The following is a 26,750-nucleotide window of genomic DNA, read 5'->3' as shown; positions in this document are numbered from 1 at the left end:
AAGTTTGCCGATGATACGAAGATAGGTGGACAGGCAGTACTGAGGAAGTGGGGAGGCTGCAGAAGGATATAGACAGTATGGGAGAATGGTCCAGGAAATGGCTGATGGAATTCAACGTGAACAAATGCGAGGTCTTGCACTTTGGCAAAAAGAATAAAAGCACAGACTACTTTCTAAACAGTGAGAAAATTCGTAAAGCCAAAGTACAAAGGGATCTGGGAGTGCTAGTCGAGGATTCTCTAAAGGTCAACATGCAGGTTGAGTCTGTGATTAAGAAAGCGAATGCGATGTTGTCACTTATCTCAAGAGGGTTGGAATATAAAAATACCATTGTGCTACTGAGACTTTATAAAGCTCTGGTTAGGCCCCATTTGGAGTACTGTGTCCAGTTTTGGTCCCCACACCTCAGGAAGGACATACTGGCACTGGAACGTGTCCAGCGGAGATTCACACGAATGATCCCTGGAATGGTAGGTCTAACATTTGAGGAACGGCTGAGGATCTTGGGATTGTATTCATTGGAGTTCAGAAGATTAAGGGGAGACTTAATAGAGACGTACAAGATAATACATGGCTTGGAAAGGGTGGATGCTAGGAAATTGTTTCTGTTAGGTGAGGAGACTAGGACCCGTGGACACAGCCTTAGAATTAGAGGGGGTAAATTCAGAACAGAAATGCGGAGACATTTCTTCAGCCAGAGAGTGGTGGGCCTGTGGAATTCATTGCCGCAGAGTGCAGTGGAGGCCGGGACGCTAAATGTCTTCAAGGCAGAGACTGATAGATTCTTGTTGTCTCGGGGAATTAAGGGCTACGCGGAGAATGTGGGTAAGTGGAGTTGAAGTGCCCAGCAGCCATGATTGAATGGCGGAGTGGATTCGATGGGCCGAATGGCCTTACTTCCACTCCTATCTCTTATGGTCTTATAGAATTGGTTTTCTTTCGGCTGCTAACAACACTAGTCAAATGCAGACTAAAGTGGTTGATCTCAGATTAGTGGAAGTCTCACTGCTCACCTGGATCATATTCAGCTTCAGCAAGTCGACGTTCAAGTTGTTGTCTTAATCTGTCATTATTTTTAATAGATTCATCCAAGCGCTGCCTTAAACTTCGTATTTCATGAAGGTGTTCTGCTAATATGTCTAAGCACAAAAATAATGGGAGTTAGTACCAACTATACTCACATCACTCCCACTGAAATAAATCGAGAATCATAAGTGAAAAGATAACAACTCATGGAAGTACCAAAGTTATTCCCTTACATCATCTCCTCCATAGAACAAGGTTACTTCAGTCATGCGATCATTCCTACACAAAAGCCTGTACAGCATTCACTATCTGTAAACACTAGATGGCACCTGGAGAGGAGAATCCCTCAACCATACTTATTTCATAACATTTATACCAAGTAACTCAGTACATCAATTAAGTTCATGTCACTTCACCATTCCAGTCATTCATGAAAACAAATGAAAAATGATACCCTAATGCTTGCACAGCAGAGGATTTATTGCACAAAGACACACATTAAAACTGTATTGGTTTAAGCTTTTTAAAATTATGTAGTTTAAGAGAATTATAGCACCCTTTGGGATTGTGAAAATGTATGCTGGTGTGTAAAATCATAAATTCACTAGAACTGCCTAGTGAGAGGAAGCAGTCCAAAACAATATGGCATGGAAAACAAAACTAGTTTTCAGAATTGCAAAGCAATTATCTCAGATTTGTACTGCACAGTTGATCTTTTGAACTCTCATTTTCACAACTGGGTTCCTACTGATAGACAACTCAAACTCCTTACTGAATGGAAGTGTTTGTTCACATAAGTAAAAATGTTTATTTTCATAAGGCATTAGTTGAAATAATTTTGACGTATTAAATGCTTCTGTATCAGGGAATGTTTGTTTCCCTCAATAATGGATATTTTAATAAACTGATTATTTTATGTCAATGTGCCTCCTGAATTAAGTTACAAATAGATGAGTTGGCATAGACAGAAGGAAATAAGTATGGGTAGGATATGTTCACACTGATTTGGCACAGAGGCTATAAAATGCCCGAGACAGATGGTCATAGGACAGATATTAGGGGCAGACACAAGGAGATAAGTTGGTTTAGATGGGGTATGCTGATGGGTTTCTACTCATCCTGCCTCAGGAACCAGTAGCATCCTCTGGTCTTCCTGTACCATCTAGTTTGCCTCGCAAACCACCATGCAAAGCTGGGCGAAGAAAGGCTGGTACGGGCAACCATTTTAAAAGGTCAGATGTTTTGGAACCAGGATTTCTCCCATTTTGAATGTCTGACCATCGTCAGAAATGTAGTGCTTTAAGAAAGGCGGTAAGGAAAAGCCAGGAAACTATACAGTGGTGAGCCTGACATCAGTGGTAGGCAAGTTGTTGGAGGGAATCCTGAGGAACAGGATTTACATGTATTTGTTGGGGCAAGAACTGATCAGGGATAGTCAACATGGCTTTGTGCGTGCGAAATCATGTCTCACAAACTTGATTGAGTTTTTTGAAGAAGTAACAAAGAGGATTGATGAGGGCAGAGCTGTAGATGTGATCTATATGAACTTCAGTAAGGCCTTCAACAAGGTTCGGCAGCATCCAAGGAACAGGCGATTCGACGTTTCGGGCATCAGCCCTTCTTCAGGAATTCCTGAAGGACTGATGTCCGAAACGTCGATTCTCCTGTTCCTTGGATGCTGCCTGACCTGCTGCGCTTTTCCAGCAACACATTTTCAGCTCTGATCTCCAGCACCTGCAGTCCTCACTTTCTCCTTCAACAAGGCTCCTCATGGTGGACTGGTTAGCAAGGTTAGATCTTATGGAACACAGGGAGAACTAGCCAGTTGGATACAAAACTGGCCCAAAAAAGGTAGAAGAGTGGTTATGGAGGGTTGCCTGTCAGACTGGAGGCCTGTGACCAGTGGTGAGCCACAAGGATTGGTGCTGGGTCCACAGCTTTTTGTCATTTATATAAATGATTTGGATATGAACATAGGAGGCATAGTTAGTAAGTTTGCAAATCATGCCAAAATTGGAGGTGTGGTGGACAGCAAAGAAGTGTACAATTAGGTGGGCCAGTGGGCTGAGGAATGGCAAATGGAGTTTAATTTAGATAAATGTGAAGTGTTGCATCTTGGAAAGACAGATAAGAGCAGGACTTAATGGTAAGGGTCCTGGGGAGTGTTGCTGAACAGACCTTGGAGTGCAGGTTAATAGTTCCTTGGAAGTGGAGCCTCAAGTAGATAGGATAGTGAAGGTGGCGTTTTGCATGCTTCTCTTATTGGTGAGAGTATTGAGTACATATTGCGGTTGTACAGGACATTGGTTAGGCCACTTTTGGAATATCATGTGCAATTCTGGTCTGTCTCCTACAGGAAGGATGTTGTTAAACTTGAAAGTGTTCAGAAAAGACTTACAAGGAAGTTGCTAGTTGGATTTGAGCTATAGGATGTTTTCCCTGGAGCATCGGAGGCTAAGAGGTGACTTTATAGAGGTTGATAAGATCATGAGAGGCAATGGTTAGGGTAAGTAGACAAGGTCTTTCCCTGGGGTGGAGGAGTCCAGATCTAGACAGCATGGGTTTAGGGTGAGAGGAGAAAAGTTTAAAAAGGGACCTAAGGGGCAACGTCTTCCACACACAGGGGTGTGTGTGTGTCCTGGCTTTATGTTCATCTCAGGTGCAATTCTACCCTTAAATTTATTATCCCTCTTAAGAGGGATTCAGGATTTTTAAAATACTTTCTGTTCAGATTTCCAACATTGGTATTTTGCCTCTGTACTGGCAGACAGACTGATGTTAGTGTCTTTGGCCCTTAACATAAGCCACGTTCCATTGGTAGAGACATCACCTCTTTCCCCCACATTGCCCTAGCTTGATTCCTCTCTCAGGCTAAATAGGACCATTTGCAATCTTTTTATTCTGTTTGATCTTAAACAGAGTTGAAGATTCCACATTCCTTTCATCACACAGTTTCTTTATTATGATGTGGAGGAGCCGGTGTTAGACATTAGACAATAGGTGGAGTAGGCCATTCAGCCCTTCGAGCCTGCACCGCCATTCAATATGATCATGGCTGATCATTCCTAATCAGTATCCTCTTCCTGCCTTATCTTCATAACCCTTGATTCCACTATCTTTGAGAGCTCTATCCAACTCTTTCTTAAATGAATCCAGAGACTGGGCCTCCACTGCCCTCTGGGGCAGAGCATTCCACACAGCCACCACTCTCTGGGTGAAGAAGTTTCTCCTCATCTCTCTCCTAAATGGTCTACCCCGTATTTTTAAGCTGTGTTGGACTGGGGTGGACAAAGTTAAAAACCACACAACACCAGGTTATAATCCAACAGGTTCATTTAGAAGCACTAGCTTTCACAGCACTGCTCCTTCATCAGGTAGCTGTGGAACAGGATCATAAGACACAGAACTTATAGCAAAAGATTAGTGCCATGCAACCGAAAAGGTTTGTTCAATACATCATTTCAGTCGCACGACACTGTAATCTTTCGCTATAGATTCTGTGTCTTATGATCCTGTCCCACAGCTACCTGATTAAGGAGCAGCGCTTCAAAAGTTAATGCTTCCAAATAAACCTGTTGGACTATAACCTGATGCTGTGTGCTTTTTAACAGAGTTTCTTATGAGCTGGCTTGAGATACTCCTTTACTTTTTAATGGTCCTCAACCCTCAAATTTCATATAGCAAAATTTAGGAATAGGCACATACATGATTATATGTTGCAGGCTGCAGATCAGCTGTCATCTCAGTCAAAGACAAAACAGGTTCAAAGGACCGAATAGCTCACTCTTGTTCCTAAATTCACAACTCCAATTTGTCTTGAACTTTAATGCATAATTCCTGTCCTGTACAAATTCCTGCTTAACCTAGCCTTCACTGATCTATAATTGTTCTTCATAACTCAGTGCATTAAATTTAAGGCACTAAATTGACTTTGAATCATTTCATAACCCAGACACATCCTATGCAGCTGTCTCCTGCCCTTTATCACTGCTCTCTAACATTCACATCTCTGACTGTCAGCTTCCTTGGTCGTTTTGTTGAACTGTCTCCCTAAAACATTTGCTTCTCAGTTTCTTCAAGAACGTTCTCAGAAATCAAGCTGTTTATCCCAGCTTTCAGGCACACAACATAAGCTCTTCACTTCTGGTTCAGTCACTGGATTTCTTACAGCCATTTGAAAAGGCATATTTAAAATAATAAATTAAAATGTTTGTTATTAATAATTACAAGTCGTTAATAAAAATAAATTACCCGCAGCATTTAGCAAAGGATCTTCTTTCGACTTTTGGGAAGTTGTGCTTTTCTTATTTGTTGTTAAAGATCGATCACTGCGCTTAGGTGAATGGACAGTTTGCTTATCAATGTTTTGCTGATTGTCTGTTAAAATGGAGCGATGCAAGCTAAGTTCTGTCTGTAGTGTCTCATTCAAATCTTCCTTATGCACCAACTGCTCGCGAAGGATTGAGTTCTCTTTCTGGAGCTCAAGCAATCTTTGATTAAGCAAGGATGGTTGAGCACTGGTGTAGTCAACTGGCCAAACTCCAGTGGGCACTTCTTCTGGAACTGGGAATCCTTCCACTTTCTCTGTATTATAGAAAAACAAAGAAATCACTCCATTTTACTGGAAAAACAACCGAAGGGATCGAGAATTAGATTGAAAAATTACATGGTAATTTGAAAACCGGCATTAAGAAATTGATTTAATTATCTCACTGTGGGGAACAAAATAAACTATTCAAAAGAACTCTCAAAGGTATAAGATTCTGGACTAATTAGGATTGGATTTATTCAAAAGATAATTTAGTTATACAGAAAAATTTAGTTATCAACATATAGATGAATGCAAGGGAAGTGAATTAACATGCAACTGAAGCCAGAGGTTTCACCAATGGGAGTTAATTTCAAGAGCTACTACTGAATCTTTGCATAGAATTAAAACAGCATAGAAGGAGGTGGCCATTTGGCTCATCATGTCTACTCTAATAATCTGATTGAGCCATTCATTTGTTCCATCCTCCTATCTTCTCTTCAAACCCCTGCAAATTCTTTCCAGATTACTGTCCAATATCCCCGAATGTTTCAAATGAACTCACCTCCACTACAAGTTCACACAGAACTAATTGTATATCCATAAATAATGGGTAAAATAATATTTACGTTGAACTGTTGAATGCCATCTCAATAAAACAGTTGATGTGGTATATATGGACTTCAGTAAAGCATTTGATAAGGTGCCCCACAGTAGGCTATTGCACAAAATACGAAGGCAAGGGATTGAGAGTGACTTAGCAGTTTTGGTCCGAAATTGGCTAGCTGAAAGATGACAGAGGGTGGTAATTGATGGGAAATATTCATCCTGGAGTTCAGATACAAGTGGTGTACCACAAGGATCTGTTTTGGGTCCACTGCTATTTGTCATTTTTATAAATGACCTGGATGAGGGCGTAGAAGGATGGGTTAGTAAATTTGCGGATGACACTAATGGCAGTGGAGTTGTGGATAGTACTGAAGGATGTTACAGGTTACAGAGGGACATAGATGAGCAGCAGAGCTGGGCTGAGAGGTGGGAAATAGAGTTTAGAGTTTAATGTAGTAAAGTGGGAGGTGGTTCACGTTGGAAGGAGCAACAGGGGTAAAGAGCACTGGACGAATGGTAAGATTTTTGGCAGTGTAGATGAGCAGAGACATCGGTGTACATAGATCCCTGAAAGTTGCCACCCAGGTTGATAGGGCTGTTAAGAAGGCATATGGTGTGTTCGCTTTTATTGGCAGAGGGATTGCGTTTCGGAGCCATGAAGTCATGTTGCAGGTGTAGAGATCTCTCGTGGGGCTGCATTTGGAGCATTCTGTCACCGCATTATAGGAAGGATGAGGGAGCTTTGGAGAAGGTTCAGAGGCAATTTACTAGGATGTTGCCTAATATGGAGGGAAGGTCTTATGAGGAAAGGCTAAAGGAATTGAAGCTGTTTTCATTAGAGGTAGTTTCTTTATTCAAAGAGTAGGGGGCGTGCAACGTCCTGCCTGCGACAGTAGTAGACTCACCAACTTTAAGGGTATTTAAAATGGTCATTGGATAAACATATGAATGAAAATGTGGATAGATAGGCTTCAGATTGATTCCTTAGGTAGGCACAACATAGAGAGCTGAAGGGCCTGTACTGCGCTGTAATGTTCTATGTTCTAAAATAGTTGACCTTGCTGAAGCATTTCCAACCTAATTGTAAAGATTTGCAGTTTGGAAATAAATCACGTTTCCAGATTCAACAGCTTGTCGTGACATCAAATCAGAGAATAATTTAAATATACAAAACAGAGAGATACCATTTGCATTGTGCCTGCTCTCTGAACATTTCCACCTATTACAGTCATTCACTATTAAAATTCTGAATTTCCTTCAACATTTTACTAATGAAAAATGTTTGAAAATTATTGGAACAGAACAGAGAGTATTCAGATTTTCTTTCCTTGGGTTGTTAAGATTGCATGGATAGGAAAACTAAATAGTGAACAGGCCAATTAACATATTCATTTATTTCTATACCAGCAAATATCAAAAACACAATATTCCTTATTACTAATGAGACTTTATGTTTAAATACTATATACGTTTGTTTCAACTGGTCAACAATAAAATGCAATTTGCTCTTTTAGAAGAATGCCACGTGACCTATTTTCACATGCTCCACAATGTTTAGTTCTTAAACAAACAATTTGGCTGTCTTTCCTACCTCTAATAACACAACTTATAATTGTGAAATAAGTGAATTGTTCAGATATTTATTCTGACAAGCGCTCTTGAACTGAATGCTTGCACATCATTAGTATTATCGTAGCTTTCTTCCATGAACCCTTACACAATTCTAACACAGTAAAGAATATCTAGCCCCTATAGAATCTGCCTACAAGCTAACACTGCACGTTAGTCTGTAGTTTCTTGCACTGACCCAGATGTGTTGCACATCACAAGTTACGTTACCATTTAGAAATAGTATAAAGTTGGGAATATCAGATGGGTCGCCCACTGTGCATCTTGCATAAATCGTTAAAAAAAATGCATTACTAAGTAGCCAGTGTAATATTGCACGTTTCACGTCAGGGATTGTTAAAAGGATTGCTTTGACTATGGGCCACATCTCTACACTTAACTCTTGCACTGGCTTAAAATGTAGATTTTAAAACTAATGACAATTATATGCTATTCTACTGATAAGTCTCACATACAACAGAAATATAATGTGTATTAAAAATGAATAAGTTGGCTGATAACTTGATTTACTCAATATGTACGAAAATTAAAACTGATAATGATGCTGGGTAATCTGATTAGATTAGATTAGATTCCCTACAGTGTGGAAACAGGCCCCTCGGCCCAACAAGTCCACACCGACCCTCTGAAGAGTAACCCACCCAGACCCATTTCCCTCTGACTAATGCACCTAAGACTATGGGAATTTAGCATGGCCAATTCACCTAACGTGCACATCTTTGGACTGTAGGAGGAAACCAGAACACCCGAAGGAAACTCATGCAGACATGGGGAGAACGTGCAAACTCCACACAGACAGTCGCCTGAGGCTGGAATCAGCAGTGAGGCAGCAGGCTAACCACTGAGCCACCGTGCTGCTCCTGATCTAATCTAATTTAAAACCTTTACTGAACTTAAAGTAGACCAACAACAAATGCTTGAATGGTGGTCAATGGTCTCACCACCTTCACAAAACCTCCCCAATGATAAAAATGGAAGACAGAAGAAGTGTTTAAAGTTTTAAACCAAAGTTTCATTTGAGTGCGAACATATGAGTGAGCACAGATGCATGCAAACCTGGAACTTGCGTTGGAGCACCTGGAGATGTCAGTCTTACTTCTTTATTCCGTGGATCACTTGGCATGCTCGAGTTTTCATTTGTTGCTAGGAGACAAAAAGTTGATACTTGAGAATATCCAGTGAAGTACCAAATTAAAAACCTTACCACAAAATCCTGACATATTCTAGATTCCATTTTTACTACAGATTCAAATATGCAATATGCTCATTAAATTTACAGAATGAAACCAAAAGGAATGCGGAAGCAAAGTAGTCATTAATTTAACACTGTAGCCACGCACTCTTACAAAAGAAATAAAGTCGCATATTAGTTCTAGCTTTCAACAACAAATAAATATTAACCTATAATACAGCACTCAATCTAATACTCACAGGACAGGTTGATGGACTAAACATTGAATGAGGGTGCATGCAGTTCATATGGAAGTTTATCTGTGGTTAAAATATTTGAAGAACGACTGAACTCTACTTCCAACTGAGTGATTGCAACACTTTCTTGACTTATACAAATCGCTGTACCTTTATGTTCTTGCTTCGCAGCTTTAATAACGTTCCTCCATTTCCCACGTATGACACTGCTCTGCACAACTCTACTTATTTTACTTCTTCACAATTCATTTTCTGATCATGATTACATTATAAATATCAGTACATGACTTTGCATTTTGAAAGTTGCTTTAACTTAAGGGAGCTTTGCTTATTTAAACGACAGTAAATAGACAATCTTCAAACTGCTTTGCATTGAAATGAAACAACTCAGGTGCTGCAACTACAAATACTGGAGCGCTTTTGAATTTCCTCCAGTTTCAATATCAAAGTATCCCAATCTTACTGTCTTTTATTTCCATGTGAATAGTATCACTGATTAAATAACAATAAATTATGTAGCACCTTAAACTAGGATGAGAAACACAACCTTTGCTGAACTTTCAGCACTTGTAAGTCTATTGACAGCTTTCAGAATAATGCAGTATTGCTACTTCAAGGTCAAATGATAGCAGTATTTTCTATTTTTAAAAAATCTCTTCAACTAGTAGGAAAGATAGAGGAAATTAGATAGGTTTAAGGCCTAAAGGGTATTGACAAGACAGTTACTAAAGAATTGAGAAAAGGGAGAAAGAGGGGAGAGGAGAGGAGAGGAGAGAGAGAGAGGGGAGAGAGAGAGAGAGAGAGAGAGAGAGAGAGAGAGAGAGAGAGAGAGAGAACAGCATGGAAACCTGTCCATGCCGACCACATATCCCAACCCAATCTAGTCCCACCTGCCAGCACCCGGCCCATATCTCTACAAACCCTTCCTATTCATATACCCATCCAAAAGCCTCTTAAATGTTGCAATTATACCAGCCTCCACCACTTCCTCTGGCAGCTCATTCCATACACGTACCACCCTCAGTGAAAAAGTTGTCCCTTAGGTCCCTTTTATATCTTTCCCCTCTCACCCTAAACCTACACCCTCTAGTTCTGGACTCCCTGACCCCAGGGAAAAGACTTTGCCTATTTATCCTATCCATGCCCCTCAATTTTGTAAACCTCTATAAAGTCACCCCTCAGCCTCCGACGCTCCAGGGAAAACAGCCCCAGCCTGTTCAAGCTCTCCCCATGGCTTTTATCCTCCAACCATAACAACAAACTTGTAAATGTTTTCAGGACCCTTTCAAGTTTCACAACATCTTTCCGATAGGAAGGAGACCAGAATTGCACGCAATATTCCAACAGTGGCCTAATCAATGTCCTGTACAGCCGCAACACGACCTCCCAACTCCTGTTTAAGACCTGCTAAGAACATAGAACATAGAACATAGAACAATACAGCACAGAACAGGCCCTTCGGCCCACGATGTTGTGCCGCACTTCTATCCTAGATTAAGCACCCATCCATGTACCTATCCAAATGCCACTTAAAGGTCGCCAATGAATCTGACTCTACCACTCCCTCGGGCAGCGCATTCCATGCCCCCACCACTCTCTGGGTAAAAAACCCACCCCTGACATCTCCCCTATACCTTCCACCCTTCACCTTAAATTTATGTCCCCTTGTAACACTCTGTTGTACCCGGGGAAAAAGTTTCTGACTGTCTACTCTATCTATTCCTCTGATCATCTTATAAACCTCGATCAAGTTCCCCCTCATCCTTCGCCGTTCCAACGAGAAAAGGCCGAGAACTCTCAACCTATCCTCGTACGACCTACTCTCCATTCCAGGCAACATCCTGGTAAATCTTCTCTGCACCCTCTCCAAAGCTTCCACATCTTTCCTAAAGTGAGGCGACCAGAACTGCACACAGTACTCCAAATGTGGCCTAACCAAAGTCCTGTACAGCTGGACTTTGCTTTCCCAAAATGCAGCACCTCACATTTATCTAAATTAAACTCCATTTGCTACTTCTCAGCCCACTGGCCCATCTGATCAAGATTCTGATGTAATCTGAGGTAACCCTCTTTGCTGTCCACTACACCTTCAATTTTGGTGTCATCTGCAAACTTACTAACTGTACCTCTTATCCTCTCACCCAAATCATTTATGTAAATGACAAAAAGTAGAGGACCCAGCACCGATCCTTGTGGCACGCACGAGGAGAGAGAGAGAGAGAGAGAGAGAGAGAGAGAGAGAGAGAGAGAGAGAGAGAGAGAGAGAGAGAGAGAGAAAAAAAAAGAGGAAGAGAGAGAGGAAGAGAGAGAAAGAGAGAGAAGAGAAGAGAAAGAGAAAAAGAGAAGAGAGAGAGGAGATAAAACTGAAAAGAGGGTGCAGATAATAAGATGCTAGGTTGATCATACAATTCCATACACTGAATTATACTCAAACCATATTTCATTGAAGAACTCACACACTACAAAGCTAAAATGTCTACTTCAAAGTCTTGGAAAAAAATTGTATAAAGAAAGTTCAAGGGTAATATGGCAATCAGAACATACAAAAGGTGCTTTAAAGTTAACAAAACTTCAGAATGCAGGAGATTTTGAAATCTGGAAGCATTGGCAGAGATACTAAAGGATAAGTGAAGGAACAGCTATTATTTTAATATCAAAAAGGTTCATTTACAAACAAGCTGATGAGATGGATAATTGTAAAATGTTGGTTCTAAAGGAACAAAACAGAGTTATTAAACATGTTGTGGTTCTGTTTGCCGAGCTGGGAATTTGTGTTGCAGATGTTTCGTCCCCTGTCTAGGTCACATCCTCAGTGCTTGGGAGCCTCCTGTGAAGCGTTTCTGTGATGTTTCCTCCAGCATTTGTAGTGGTATAAATGCCAGAGGAAACATCACAGAAGCGCTTCACAGGAGGCTCCCAAGCACGGAGGATGTCACCTAGACAGGGGACGAAACGTCTGCAACACAAATTGCCAGCTCGGCGAACAGAACCACAACAACGAGCAACCGAGCTACAAATCTTCTCACAAACTTTGAGTTATTAAATATTCCTACTCATTATCAGAAGAGGAAATGTAATCTCCCAGATAGTGGTCACTTATTGTCATCATAACAAAACTTTCATTTTTTTATTGTTATATGCAAGAGACAAAATTACTGCAGATGCTGGAATCCAAAATAGATAGGCAGGAGGCATGAAGATCACAGCGAGCCAGGCAGCACCAGGGAGGTGGAGAAGTCAATGTTTCAGGTGTAACCCTTCTTCAAGATTGAGGGTGGGTGTAGGGGGAACTGCAGGTAAAGGGGGTGGCAGGGTAGGATGGCGAAGTGGAAGTAGATGAAGACAGGTTAGAGGGTATGAGCTTGTTGGTCAATGGGAGGAAGAAATCTGATTGGTGGCAGGGAGGAGTGGATGGGTTGGGGAGGGGATAGGATGAAGTCAGGGGATGGGAAGGGGAGTTATTTGAAATTGGAGAACCCAAATGTTGAATCCTCTGGGCTGTAAGCTGCAAATTGAAGGAACACCTCACCTTCCACCTGAGCAGCCTACAGCCCGGAGGACTCAACATGGAGTTGTCCAATTTCAAATATCCTCCTTTCCCATTCCCTAATTCCTTCCCAGCCCTTTCCCATCCCTTCCACTCCTCCCTGCCACTGACCAACCAGGTCACACCCCTCACCTGTCTTCACCTATTCCCACTTCACCACCCTGCCCCCATCACCCCCTTTATCTGCAGCTCCCCCTACACCCAACCCCAGTCCTGAAGAAGGGTTAAACCTGAAGTGTCGATTTCTCCACCTCCTGATGCTACTTGGCTTGCTGTGTTGCTCCAGCCTGACTGTTATATGCAAACCAACTAAAAACCACTTTGCAAAATCACTGACTTTAAAATTACTTTGAATAGCTGTGAACTACTCCAGGATGTATTGAGGCCATAAAAGGTGCTGCAGAAAACTACATTTTTGCAAAAAAAAATTCAAGAAATGTTTCAAGATTTTTACCAAATGTTAAGCACTCATGAATTTTTGCTCAAACTCTAAAATATCAGTTCTCAGCAAGGATGCAACTAACCTGGTGACTTATATGAGAGTCTCCTTTGAAAACTTCGCTGTTTACCATTATGGTACTTTCTTTTATTTTCAGCAGGGATTGGTGGTTCAGATGTGGTTGATCGACTTTCATGTGAACTAACAGAATTTCTGTCAGATATCTCAGAGTCTGAAGAGACTTGGCTGGTGGATGGCACATATGATTGATGTTTCAACTGTTGCTGTAGGCAGTAAATAACTTTGTTCTTTTCTTGCACCTCTTTTGAAAGCCTACAGGGGGAAAAAAAAAAATCAGCTTTGCGTATAATAATCAACTTTTCTGTAGCTTAGATTTAAACATTTCCTTTCAATACATGGAGCACAATAAACAAAGACAATATGTTCGGTGAGCAACAAATTAAAAGACTGCAGCACTTCAATTTGATCTTGACAAGAGCCTCCAAATCACCCTGATCATTACCAAATGTGACAGAGGACATTGCTAGGATCTTATTTATATTAAAAAAAAACTGTAAAAGTTTTAGGCGATTTTACAGCACAATTCCTATGATGTGTTAAGACCACAAAGAACTAAGCTCCAGCTGGTATGCGCTAACTTCAGCTCGTGGGAGTCATCAGTCTGGAACAGAAACCCCATCACAAAAACTCTGTCTTAATAGGAAAGTAGAAGGTTCTATGCTAATTCCACTACAGCACTTTCTTCAGTAAACCAACCAAAACTGACATTGTCCAGAAATAGCCTACTGCAACACTGATCTGTCTCCAGGCTTTTGTTAGTGCCTGAGTATTGTCTTATTATGGTATATCCTCAGTTTTAGCTGTAAATTACATGAATGACACCAGAATTTGAATGACAATTGTAATTTGGATTACAACTCTTACTTCAGCGCTTGGAATGCAAAAGTCTGGATTAGACAACGAAGGCTCTAATCTACACAAACGCTAGGATGGAGTCAGGGGATATGGAAAGGGAGGTTATTTGAAATTGGAGAACCCAATGTTGAATCCTCTGGACTGTAAGCTGCAAATTGAAGGAACACCTCACCTTCCATCTGAGCAGCCTACAGCCCGGAGGACTCAACACAGAGTTGTCCAATTTCAAATATCCTCCTTTCCCATTCCCTAACTTCCTTCCCAGCCCTTGGTAGCGTTTACAGCAGAGTTTAACTGAAAGTTCAAAAATTATCACATCTATATTTCCAGAACATTCCTTCAAGTTGATCAAACAGCAGTAACTTTGTAATAAGAATATTTTTGTCTGAATAAACTGTTCCAGTAGTAAACTACTATCATTGCATATGATTGCCCAGATTAATGCAGAGTATAAACTTACTGATCAAGTTGATTTTTTGCTGCCTGTGACAAGGCCTGATTCTCATGAAGAAGTTCATTCAGCTGCTTGTGCAACTGTTTGCGCTCACTTTCTAGCTGCTTTCGAAGGTAGAGAACTTCATGTTGGAGATTGCGAGGACTAGCCAAAGAGAAGGAGAAGAGAGACTCTCGGTAGATGGGACTAAATTTGGATAGCATGCTTGTTTACATTAAGTGCATGCCAGAAGCCATAAACCTTAAACTTGTTCGAATCACATCTAAGGCATTTGCACAGGCATTGAAGCCTAGAAAGGAATCACGCACTATTCTTATAGTTGCTTAAAGCACAGAAAAACATTATATGAGAACTCCCAACAGCTCCCCTCCAATCAAAAAAGAACTAGTCCACTTTTGGTTTTAGCCTACACGAAGTAGACAAACTGAATTTTTGACAGAATAACCGAAGGAACACAGTAACTATCAAAACATGAAGATGCATCAATCAGCTCATCCATATATTAACTAACCTCAATCTTTCCAAAATAAGGTTACTGAGCCACTTTTATCAATATTTCTCACTGATAAACTAAATTGTGTTCCTGCTTGCACGTTCTTCAGTGCATCAATGAATGGAGCACATGGATTGATTTCTCTAGCTTAAAGAATTCTTCTGTTCAGCATTCAGAGGATCCATTATCTTAGAAACAGTGGCATGAGATTAATAAATGCATTAGGATTAGTGTGCAATTCTTAGCCTCACCAGATTATTCAATTTAATCAAAGGTGCTGGAACAGCACCTGCCTCAACCACTCATACGAACAGTGATGTAAATGGTCTCCTCTATTTTAGAAGTACTCCTACATTCTAGTTTGCCATGGAATTAAATTTTTCCCTTCATGTGAAGCACTGCAGAAGGGGAAACAGTGCAAAACGCATGAATGAAATATCACAATGAAATCTGTCTAATATACAAGCTGTTCAATTAATAGTACAGACTGTAGAATCTTATTTATCATGATTATCTCCAGCAATGTACTTCTTGCCATTTCGCAGCAGCAACATAACTAAAACTAACAACTAATTAATTAATTAACAAATCTCTTTTTGGCTGACATTGAAAGATAAATGTTTTTTGCAGCACTAGGAGGAGATTCCTCTTTTCTAATCTTTTGTTTTGGATTCTTTCATGTTCATCTCAATTGTTTAATGTCTTGTCCAAAAGATAACACTTTAAGTAATGTATTTTCTCAATATTGCACTGGAGTGTAAACCTCAGGTAGGGGCTGAAGCCACAAAATTCTGACTTATCAGGTGAGGGCAAGAGGACTGGACTCACTTAGCACTACACTAGTGCTATTTCCTCCATGGCAATTAATTATTAAAGTACAAGGCTATGAACAAAAATTTCACCGCCTTACTGCATTAAAAAGATTTCAAACAAATGTGTTTTTTAAAATCATTCATGGGATCTGGGCACCAATGAATCAACCACATTGCTGTGTGTCTGGAGTTACATGTCAGCCAGACCAAGTAAAGTTGGCAGATTTCCTTCCCTATAGGATGTCACTGAACCAAGATGGATCTTTCCTGACAATCAACAATGGTTCTATTGTCATCATCAGATCCTTATTTTCCAGATTATTATTGAATTCAAATTCTGCCATCTACTATAGTGGGATTCAAATCCAGGTTCCCAAAACATTACCTGGGTCTCTGGATTAATAGTGTAGTGATAATACCACTAGGCCATCACCTACCTCATGAAAGTTTTATAAAAGGCTAACAGACTGAAGTTGAATAAAAGCTGCATGAGCTAACTCTAGAGGTTTGGTATGGGGAAAGTTTTATGCCACTTGGCTTTAGTGAGCTAAGGGTTCATACAGGGATCACAGCACTCTGCAATAGTATATCTTGAGAATAGGGAAAACATTCACAGGAAGGCTGCATAATGGCTTTAAAAGTGATTATTTGTTCAATTTAAACTCGTGAAAACTTAGCAAGGAGTACAATATCTGCCCTTTGAGTCTCTCTCAATAAACACCTCATATATACTCAGCTTCTAAACCATTTCCTACTGCTCTCTCCATCTATGGTCAATTGGATATCCAATGTATGGTTTTCATTTGTGAAGAAATTTATAGCACAAGCATGGAATTCTTTTGGCTTGGTTTTCCTAGTACAAGTAGTGTTGCTACGTCAAAAGACTGACCTTTAATTTTAACAAGTGACTGTAATAAGCATAAAAATAAACACTATATTAAGATTTACAAACTAATGCATTTAAAATTAGCTGTAACCACTATCATAGAAATAATGCAATAAAATGCTTGGAGGAAAAGTTGTCCACCACACAGTTAAATAATGTATTAATGATCAAGCTTATTAGTTTAAGATATTGATGATGTATTTAATACTCTAAAAGTTAGAAATGTTGTACGTCACCTAAAATTACAAAAACAGTGTAAAAAGAATTGTAGCGCAACAGTTAATTTAAAGGCATAGCAACTGTCCTCTCCATCATGAGAAGTTTACTATTAAGATATAGTAAGATTATAGCTGTTGAGTATAATGAATCAATTACTAATCTTGTTTACACAGAGCTACAACCAATAGAGTGATTTAATCCATGCTGTTAACAAAATGGAAATCTGTGGTAAATTTAGAAATCATGGGAAAAGAAGCTAGCTGTACTGAACTAACACACTGCTGGCTGTGAAATTGATTTCTTACATTTCATTCTTTTGAATCAAATTGGTTAAAAATGCTGGCATTAGTGAATTCGTGTAAAATGACTGAGGTATCCAAAAAGTGTCATAATGTCTGTGGTTTTGGAGTTTTGCTAGAAGTGGCAACTTGCACTGAGTGTATACCCCATTTGCCCAGAAATGCTCCAAAATACAATAGGGTCACTATTAAACTGAAGCATTGTCAATGACCCACAAAACATTTTAATGTCAAAAATGAAATGTTTTGGTACCGAATCCTCCTTTGTAAGTAGAATTTGTTTATGCAGAATAATCAAATAACTTGCTAAGCCATCAATACTTCAGAAAGATTGCAAATGCAAGTAACATTTACGCCAAAGAAGACAACGGACATCTCCATCAAAAGAGAATTTAACCAATGCCCCTTGACATTCAATAACATTATCATTGCTGAATTCTCCACTATCTACATTCTGTGAGGTTATTATTGATCAGAAACTGAACTGAACTAGTCATTTAAGTGATGGCTACAAAAACAAGTCAGAAGCTAGGAATTTTGAGGTGGGTAATTCACCTCCTGTCTCCTCAATGATTTTCATCATCTACAAGGTATAAGACAGAGGTGAGCTGGAATAAGGTCTATTTGACTGGGCGTAAGTGCTCCAACAACACTCAAGCAGCTTGACAACACTCTTGACAAAGCAATCTAACTGATTATCACCCCATCCACCTTCGACTTCCATTCCTTTCAACACCAATGCTCAGTGACAGAAGTGTGCGCCATCTACAAGATGCACTGCAGCAACTCACCAACATCCAACAACACCTTCCAAACCTTTAATATATATCAATGAGAAGGAAAAGGCTTCATATGCAAGAGAACAGCACCACTGTCCAAGCCACATACTATTATGTTTTACAACTATAATGCCACTCTTTTGCTGAAACTGCGTCAAAACCCTGGAACTCCCACCACAACAGCATTGTGGTGTCCCTCCATCAAATGGACTGCAGGGATTCAAGATGATAGTACCTCTGGCATTGGCTGTGGTGAGCTAAGGATGGGCAATACATGTGGCCTAGACAGTGACACGCACATCCCACGAACAAATAACGATAGCAGTGTATCATTAGATTAAATCTGCCTGCTGCATATTACAATCAAATATCCAGGAAAAATACAATTAAAATGAAATTTCAGATTACTGGGAAATATATGTTTATTTCTTCAAAGTCAAAATAAATAACAGTACACTGATCGGCACATCAAAGTCCTTTTTTAAACAGGAACCAGTGAATAATATAGATTAATCTTGATAAAAAGGCATAATGACGTCAAATTGGGATCAGATAAACTGAAACAAAGAACATAAATCATGGCTTGCAAAAGTTCTGAATGTCCATTTTGTCATTACCTTGAAGAGAAATCAAGTAGTGTGTGGTCTCCAACAGAAGATATATCACCTGCAATAAACAAATGGCCAAAGAAGCATGAATTATTTCAGTGCAAAGTTAATATGAATTTAAAACTAATTTTATGCCCAGTGCAAATTCCTTAAAGCAGTCTTCAGCAAATAAAATAAACCAAAGAACTTCGGATATTGGAGATGTGAAACGAAAACAGAAAATGCTGGGAGAAACTCAGCAGTTCTGGCAGGTTTTGACGAAGGGCCACAGGACTTGACAGGTTAACACTTTTTCTCATTATTCCATTTTAAAATAGAATTCCATTTTAAAAAAGCTCATTTGATTAATGTTAGTGAGGCATATCCAGTTCAAGATAACTGATGTTGACTATGTTTTTTCTTTGGTTTTAATAATTCTTGCATCAGGAAATCTTTAGTTATTACATTATTTGATTCACAACAAAAGAAGTACTGTTTATCATAAGAAAACTCCCCATTGCAATACACACAGCTTCTTCATTATTCAGAATTGACTATCTCACTGCACATTTCTCTGAAAATTTTTGGGAACAACTTGGGCTACATCCAGCAGCCTCTCCATATGCATTCAGGCTCAGCTTGAAGTAACCTTAAGTACTAACGTCAATTCAAACTGAATCTAATTCCATTCTCTGAGGAGCTTAACACCTTCGCATGTAGTTAATGAGCTAGTTCCCTAGAAGATCTTAATTCATTTAACAATTGAAAACATCTGTCAAGTTCTGCAGGCAAATTGCCACAATTGGCAGTTCTAGCTCAAATTGCATTCATCTCGCAAGCAGTGTTCAACCAAATCCACTAACTAAGTATTACGCAAAAACTTCTAGAAGCCAGGCAAATTTGTCAGCACTGTTAAAAATATAATTTAAAAAGCCTTAGCATTTACTCCTTGAGGTACTAAAAAGGAAAAGTTGTAAAGGTTTGATTAATACAGCTGAAGATGATGTGTTTATCGCAAAATATAAGCATTATTAATCACGGTAGCTGTGAGTAAAAGTGCTGAAAATAGTTTTAAAATGTATAAAAATTATTTTCAAGTTAGATTGAAGTTGAGAGATCAGCTCTTCAGTTTTAAAGGCAATTTCCCTTAAAAATACCTGTCAAAAAAAAAGGTACATATCTTGTGTCTCAATCATTCAGCTTACATTTTTAGCCTCCTAGAAGGACCACAAGTGTTACATTCAGTGAAAAACTGAAAAAAAAAGAGTAATTTTATCTAGGGGTTCAATCCAATTTGTGGGTACTGTCAGCTTCTAGCACTACATTCTTAAAATTAGTGTAAATGATTGTGCAAACTCAGACTGAATTGGATTCAAAGTTCCACCACTTTTTTTCTTTAAAACACCAGTCACCCAAAAGTACAATTTTGAATTGAAACTTCAGGCTCAATTCTATAAATTGACCCCGGACCCCTGTGATTTAAAAAAAAAAGACTCCAATTTTTCATTTTCCCACAAGAGGAAACATCCTTTCCACACCCAGCTCATCAAGACCACCCAGGACTGTGTATGTTTCAATCTTGCTCTTTAAAGCCCAAGTGGATATGAAACTAGCCCAACTAACCATTCCTCATTAGAACACCTACGCACTCTAGATATTAGCTTGTAAATCTTTATTGAATTGCTGTGAACTCAATTACATCCTTCATCAAATAAGGAGATCAATACAGTACTCCAGATGTGGTTTCACTAATGCTCTATACAAGTTAAGCACAGCCTCAACACTTTTGATTTCAAATCCCCTCATAATAAAATAAAGCATTCTTTTAGCTTTGCACATGACTTGATGCATCAGCATACTAACATTTTTTTTTGAGTCATGAATTTGCTGTTTCATATTCTGTCCAATTTTCTGACTTGCCATCCATCCATCTTTGTATAATGATAAGGTTTCTCTTTAACTTTGATACTAATTTCCATAAATGGTAGATCCTTTTGGGGATATAGTAACTAACTAATGTATTCTTAAATATCCATGTAAGTGTCTGCCACTGTATCTCTGTAGAGCTATTGCTTATTTACCAGTTCGTTGCAGCTAGCTTTGCTTTCATACTGTTCAAATTACCCTTAAAGTTTTACACAGTAGTCCTGGACCCATTTTCCTTTGCTTCAAACTGTATGTAAAATACATTCATATTAGGATTTCTGCTATCTGGGGCACCTTCACAAAGAGGACATTAAATAGTGTTATTGCATTGTATAATTCTAGGTATGGTATAGCATGCTGTCTGGTTGGCTCAAGAACATGTTATTCTAAGTAACTAATCTGAAAACATTTTATAAACTCCTTATCTAGGCTACCTTCAATCAATGTTAAAACCTCAATTTATGTCATCCTGCAGCCATGTCTCGATGATGGCTTTTAGATCATACTTTATTTTAATTCGAGCCTTCAGTTCATCTGTTGTATTTTGGAAGCTACATATTTTACATATACAGCCTCAAGTTTTGTTCTTTATTACTTTTGCGACTTTTAGCCTTATTTGTTGTTTTACCCTCTATTCCATCTGTCAGGGTCTATTTATCATTTCCCATATTAATATGGTTCTCTTTTACCTTGGCTCAACCTTTTGATTTAGCTCATCTTCCCAAATTTGGTCCCCTGACCCTTATTACTTAGGTGTAAAATCCTCCAACTTTCCTGGTTATGCAACTCACTAGCACATTGGCCTCAGCCTAGTGCAGGTGTAGACCAACCTGAGGGGTTATCAAATTCTTCCCATTGTCACGGTCAGAAATTTGGATCTCAGAGCTGTCTAGTGGCAAGGGTCGGCATCTACATTATAACAGGTAACAAAATCAAAACTGAATGGAAATTATTATCAGAAAAGCATGACCATAAAGTTAAACAGTAGGAAGTCCTGATGGTGGACAAAAGCATGTGCAATATTCAAATGTTAAATTAAGTCAGGTGATGAATATATAGTTAAATAAATGTTCCTTTTAAAACTAGGAATTCAAACCCAGCAAAATTTCCTGTTAGCTTACCACAATCAAACTTGTTCTCTAGTGTTTCCACCAGATGTAAACTCTGGTTTAGCTGGTTGCGAAATGCTTCTCCAACATAATAATCAACATCACTGGCTTGTAGCAGCTCCTCAAAGGCCTTCGTAAGATCCACAACAGTTTGATGGTGCAAAGTGCAAATATTAAAGCTTTCTTTAATTTGTTGTCGGAGATGCGAGAGTTCTCTTGCTTGTGACTGCACCAGTGAATCATATCTAAACAAAATAGACCAAAATGAGTCATTTAGCTCTCAACATTCTGACTGCATGATAGTTTATGAGCTTTAATTTCTAACAGAACTTAATTTAACCGTGCATAATTGTATAATTCTGAGAAATGAATTTTCAACATGAGCAGTCCTCAAAGAATATTTCCCAGATATTGACTTCACTGAAAGCTTGTTTACAACAAAGCTAAGCTCCAACTCCATTGAATAAAATGAAAACACTGCAAAAATGATGGAAGTCAGAAAGAAAATCCGACAATAACTGGAAACGTAGATATATGGATGCTGCCTGACCACTGCATGATTTGAATTTCTGTTTCAGCTGCAATGTTAAATAGTGTTCGGTTTTGAAGATGATGTCTAGCCATTCTTTTAATTTCAAAGACCACCCCGAATGTCAAACCTAAGGGAGTAACTAACTCCCAACAACAAGTGTATTTGGGTGGAAAACGTTAAAATCTTAGAACTGTCAAATAGATTCATAGAGTCATAGAAATGTACAGCATAGAAACAGACCCTTTGGTCCAACCCGTCCATGCCGACCAGATATCCCAACCCAATCTAGTCCCACCTGCCAGCACCCGGCCCATATCCCTCCAAACCCTTCCTATTCATATACCCATCCAAATGCCTCTTAAATGTTGCAATTGTATCAGCCTCCACCACCTCCTCTGACAGCTCATTCCATACACGTACCATCCTCTGTGTGAAAAAGTTGCCTCTTAGGTCTCTTTTATATCTTTTCCCCTCTCACTCTAAACCTATGTCCTCTAGTTCTGGACTCCCAGACCCCAGGGAAAAGACTGTGCCTATTTATCCTATCCATGCCCCTCATACTTTTGTAAACCTCTATAAAAGGTCACCCCTCAGCCTCCGATGCTCCAGGGAATACAGCCGCAGCCTGTTCAGCCTCTCCCTGCAGCTCAGATCTTCCAACTCTGGCAACATCCTTGAAAATCTTTTCTGAACCCTTTCAAGTTTCACAACATCTTTCCAATAGGAAAGAGACCAGAATTGCACGCGATATTCCAATAGTGGCCTAACCAATGTCCTGTACAGCCGCAACATGACCTCCCAACTCCTCTACTCAATACTCTGACCAATAAAGGAAAGCATACCAAATGCCTTCTTCACTATCCTATCTACCTGCGACTCCACTTTCAAGGAGCTAGGAACCTGCACTCAAAAGGTCTCTTTGTTCAGCAACACTCCCTAGGACCTTACCATTAAGTGTATAAGTCCTGCTAAGATTTGCTTTCCCAAAATGCAGCACCTCGCATTTATCCAAATTAAACTCCATCTGTCACTTCTCAGCCCATTGGTCCAGATCCTGTTGTAATCGGAGGTAACCCTCTTCGCTGTCAAGTACACCTCCAATTTTGGTGTCATCTGCAAACTTATTAACTGTACCTCTTATGCTCGCATCCAAATCATTTATGTAAATGACAAAAAGTAGAGGGTCCAGCACCGATCCTTGTGGCACTCCACTGGTCACAGGCCTCCAGTCTGAAAAACCACCCTCTGTCTTCTACCTTTGAGCCAGGTCTGTATCCAAATGGCTAGTTCTCCCTGTATTCCATGAGATCTAACCTTGCTAATCAGTCTCCCATGGGGAACCTTGTCGAACGCCTTACTGAAGTCCATATAGATCACATCTACTGCTCTGCCCTCATCAATCTTCTTTGTTACTTCTTCAAAAAACTCAATCAAGTTTGTGCGAGATGACCTCCCACGTACAAAGCCATGTTGACTATCCCGAATGAGTCCTTGCCTTACCAAATACATGTACAACCTGTCCCTCAGGATTCCCTCCAACAACTTGCTCACCACCGAGGAAAGGCTCACCGGTCCATAGTTCCCTGGCTTGTCTTTACTGCCCTTCTTAAACAGTGGCACCACGTTTGCCAGCCTCCAGGCTTCCGGCACTTCACCTATGACTATTGACGATACTAATATCTCAGCAAGAGGCCCAGCAATCACTTCTCTAGCTTGCCACAGAGTTCTCTGGTACACCTGATCAGGTCTTGGGGATTTATCCAATTTTAACTGTTTCAAGTTATCCAGCACTTCCTCCTCTCTAATCTGGACATTCTGCAAGATGTCATCATCTACTTCCCTAGTCTATATCTTCCATATCCATTTCCATAGTAAATACTGATGCAAAATATTCATTTAGTATCTCCCCAATTTTCTGTGGCTCCACACAAAGGCCACCTTGCTGATCTTTGAGGGGCCCTATTCTGTCCCTAGTTACCCTTTTGTCCTTAATATATTTGTAAAAACCCTTTGGATTCTCCTTAATTCTATTTGCCAAAGCTATGTCCCCGTTTTGCCCTCCTGATTTCCCTCTTAAGTATACTCCTACTTTCTTTACACTCTAAGGATTCACTCGATCTATCCTGTCTGTACCTGATACATGCTTCCTTTTTTGTCTCAACCAAACCCTCAATTTCTTTAGTCATCCAGCATTCCCTATACCTACCAGCCTTCCCTTTCACCCAGACAGGAATATACTTTCTCTGGAATCTGGTTATCTCATTTCTGAAGGCTTCCCATTTTCCAGCCGTCCCTTTACCTGTGAACATCTGCCCCCAGTCAGCTTTCGAAAGTTTTTGCCTAATAGCGTCAAAATTGGCCTTTCTCTAATTTAGAACTTCAACTTTTAGATCTGGTCTATCCTTTTCCATCACCATTCCGACCAGAACCTGCCTCAGACCGGTCAGTTTCTGACGTTAATGGAAGTCAGACAGATAACCAATGTGCTGCCATGAAGTTGTCGAGCTGTTGAAACTTTTAAAAACAAAAAGAGGCCATGTGCCGTTATTTCAGAAGAATTTCTATATTTTAAACTCTCATTGGCTGGATTTTCTAAGCCTGGGGAAACTCAGGAAAAGGAGGCAAGGAGGATATGATGCACAAGGAAACTAGATTTTACACCATTGATTATTGTCCAAAATGTTTCCTCCAGGCTTAACAAGCTAACCCTGCAACCTACCAACTCTATCCCATCCTATCCTTGACGCTAACTTCCGACCTCAGTCCTCATTAAATACAGACAGATAATAAACCTGCAAAAAAAAAAGTCCTGAAGTTAATATATTCTGGAAACTACACCGTTTCCCTGACTATAATTTCTAAGCCACTGGTCGAAGTTTGTACCTCGGAAAATACTAGGCCCTATATTTTAAGTCCATATTAGTTCCTCAATGTTCTTTTAACTTTGCACATGTAGTTGAGAAATACATTTTGTAAATTTTGTTACACAGTTTTATTTAGTTTTAGTTGATTTACTGTACTTGTCTGCATTAGGAAATAAAGTATAATACATAAAAAGGCACAGATGAAAACCTTGTTGGCAACATTTCCCCAAGTAAATTTGTTTTACCAATATTTACATGTATGAACATGCAATATATTTGTTTTTAGAACTGGATAACATTGGCAATATCTTACTTATTGCTTATTCTTTGCTATTTAGAAAAGAAGCATCATGCTTTTTCAAAAGAAATTAGTTTTATAACTAAGTGATTGTGAGACTATTTCAGAGGATATTAAGAATCAACCACGTACTGTGGAAATGCAGTCATATAAAAGGCCAGAAGAGGGAAGGGTGGCAGGCCACAGTGAAAGTAAATTACCTGCCGCATGTTCTTAAATTTCAAACTATAACTCTAAAGTAATCCATATGTAGCTACTACTGTTTGCAATATATTAAAATGATTTACTTCTGAGCTGGCGATGGTGCTGTCAACTTAGCTTGAAGATGATGCAGCTGATCCTGAAGCTCCTCATTTTTCAACTTCTCTTTCTGCAACTGATCTTCCAGTTGTTCAATTTGTTCTTTTAACTTTTGCACCTGCTGTCCATCCTGACAACAGTTTGATACCAACCAGTCACTTTTCTCACTTTGGCTTCCAAAGTCTATACTTGGTGATCTTGATGCACAATTTGAAATCTTCTGGGTGGTTTGGGCAGATAGGTCTGAAGACTGTACGAAATGTCTTCTCTGACTATGGTTACTGTCATCATCCTTTTGAATAGAATCCAAAGAATGTCTTTCATATGAACCTCGTGTTGTAGCCTGGTGGCTATGGTCTGAGACAGTCAATTGATCACTGGATAGGGAATTTTTGCGCATACAAGTCTGCAAATGGCAAATAACTTTCTGATACTTCTCAATTTGTTCTTTTAGCTCACCAATTTGAAGTTTCAGTTCATTCACATCATCTGTCTGTCCATAGTCATCAAATACATCAAGGTTCTTCAAGCTAATTTTAGGTGAAATTAAACTTGGTGAACTTGGGTATGAAGTTGATGAGTTTGTGTCAAGATTTTCCATGGAAAAGAAACGACGATTTAATTTAAGTATGGAGGGAATGGTTGCGTCACCATAGTGATGACCTGGTAAATGACTTACTGTGTCTGTGGGATGAAAATACAAATATTAAAAAGGACAGCTTTTATTAATTCCAGCTGTTTAGTCTTATTCAAGAATTTTGAAAGATATGAATTAAGACAACTGCTATTGTTCTCCATGCAAAAAGCCATCACAAATCCCAGTAATTTGAAATAAGGAAGACAACAAAAAGCACAGCTGAAGGCAACAGAATAAACATGCAGAAATTTAAGACAGAAGATTGCTGTGCCAATTTATTACTTTCCGATCAAAGCATTTGTTGCATGACAATGCATCTAAGATGTGGCAGAAAATGTATTGCTTTAGTTCACCCAGAAATAGCTTGGAGTCAGTTCAAGTACTGACAACTTAGTTCAACACATAGTCAGTTA

At 39.4% G+C, this 26,750-nt stretch overlaps 1 protein-coding gene across 6 annotated transcripts in view; it reads right to left on the bottom strand.

Annotated features, from left to right (window-relative positions):
* Positions 1–26,750, bottom strand: part of cdk5rap2 (CDK5 regulatory subunit associated protein 2) — a 132,017-nt gene that overhangs the window by 29,900 nt on the left and 75,367 nt on the right. For 5 of the 6 annotated variants that reach the window (XM_072566089.1, XM_072566086.1, XM_072566084.1 and 2 more), the window contains 8 exons: positions 25,688–26,384; positions 21,719–21,951; positions 18,702–18,750; positions 14,603–14,740; positions 13,292–13,539; positions 8,849–8,935; positions 5,278–5,610; positions 1,014–1,139 (listed from right to left, as the gene is read on the bottom strand). In XM_072566089.1, coding sequence (XP_072422190.1) covers positions 1,014–1,139; positions 5,278–5,610; positions 8,849–8,935; positions 13,292–13,539; positions 14,603–14,740; positions 18,702–18,750; positions 21,719–21,951; positions 25,688–26,384 — 1,911 coding nt within the window. The remainder of the gene's footprint in view (positions 1–1,013; positions 1,140–5,277; positions 5,611–8,848; positions 8,936–13,291; positions 13,540–14,602; positions 14,741–18,701; positions 18,751–21,718; positions 21,952–25,687; positions 26,385–26,750) is intronic. The other variant, XM_072566088.1, reaches the window with a different exon arrangement.

This window comes from Chiloscyllium punctatum, chromosome 49 (genome assembly GCF_047496795.1).
Source record: "Chiloscyllium punctatum isolate Juve2018m chromosome 49, sChiPun1.3, whole genome shotgun sequence".
Lineage (NCBI taxonomy): Eukaryota > Metazoa > Chordata > Chondrichthyes > Orectolobiformes > Hemiscylliidae > Chiloscyllium > Chiloscyllium punctatum.
The sequence above is the reverse complement of the archived record's forward strand: the minus strand, read 5'-3'. Positions and strand labels throughout refer to the sequence as shown.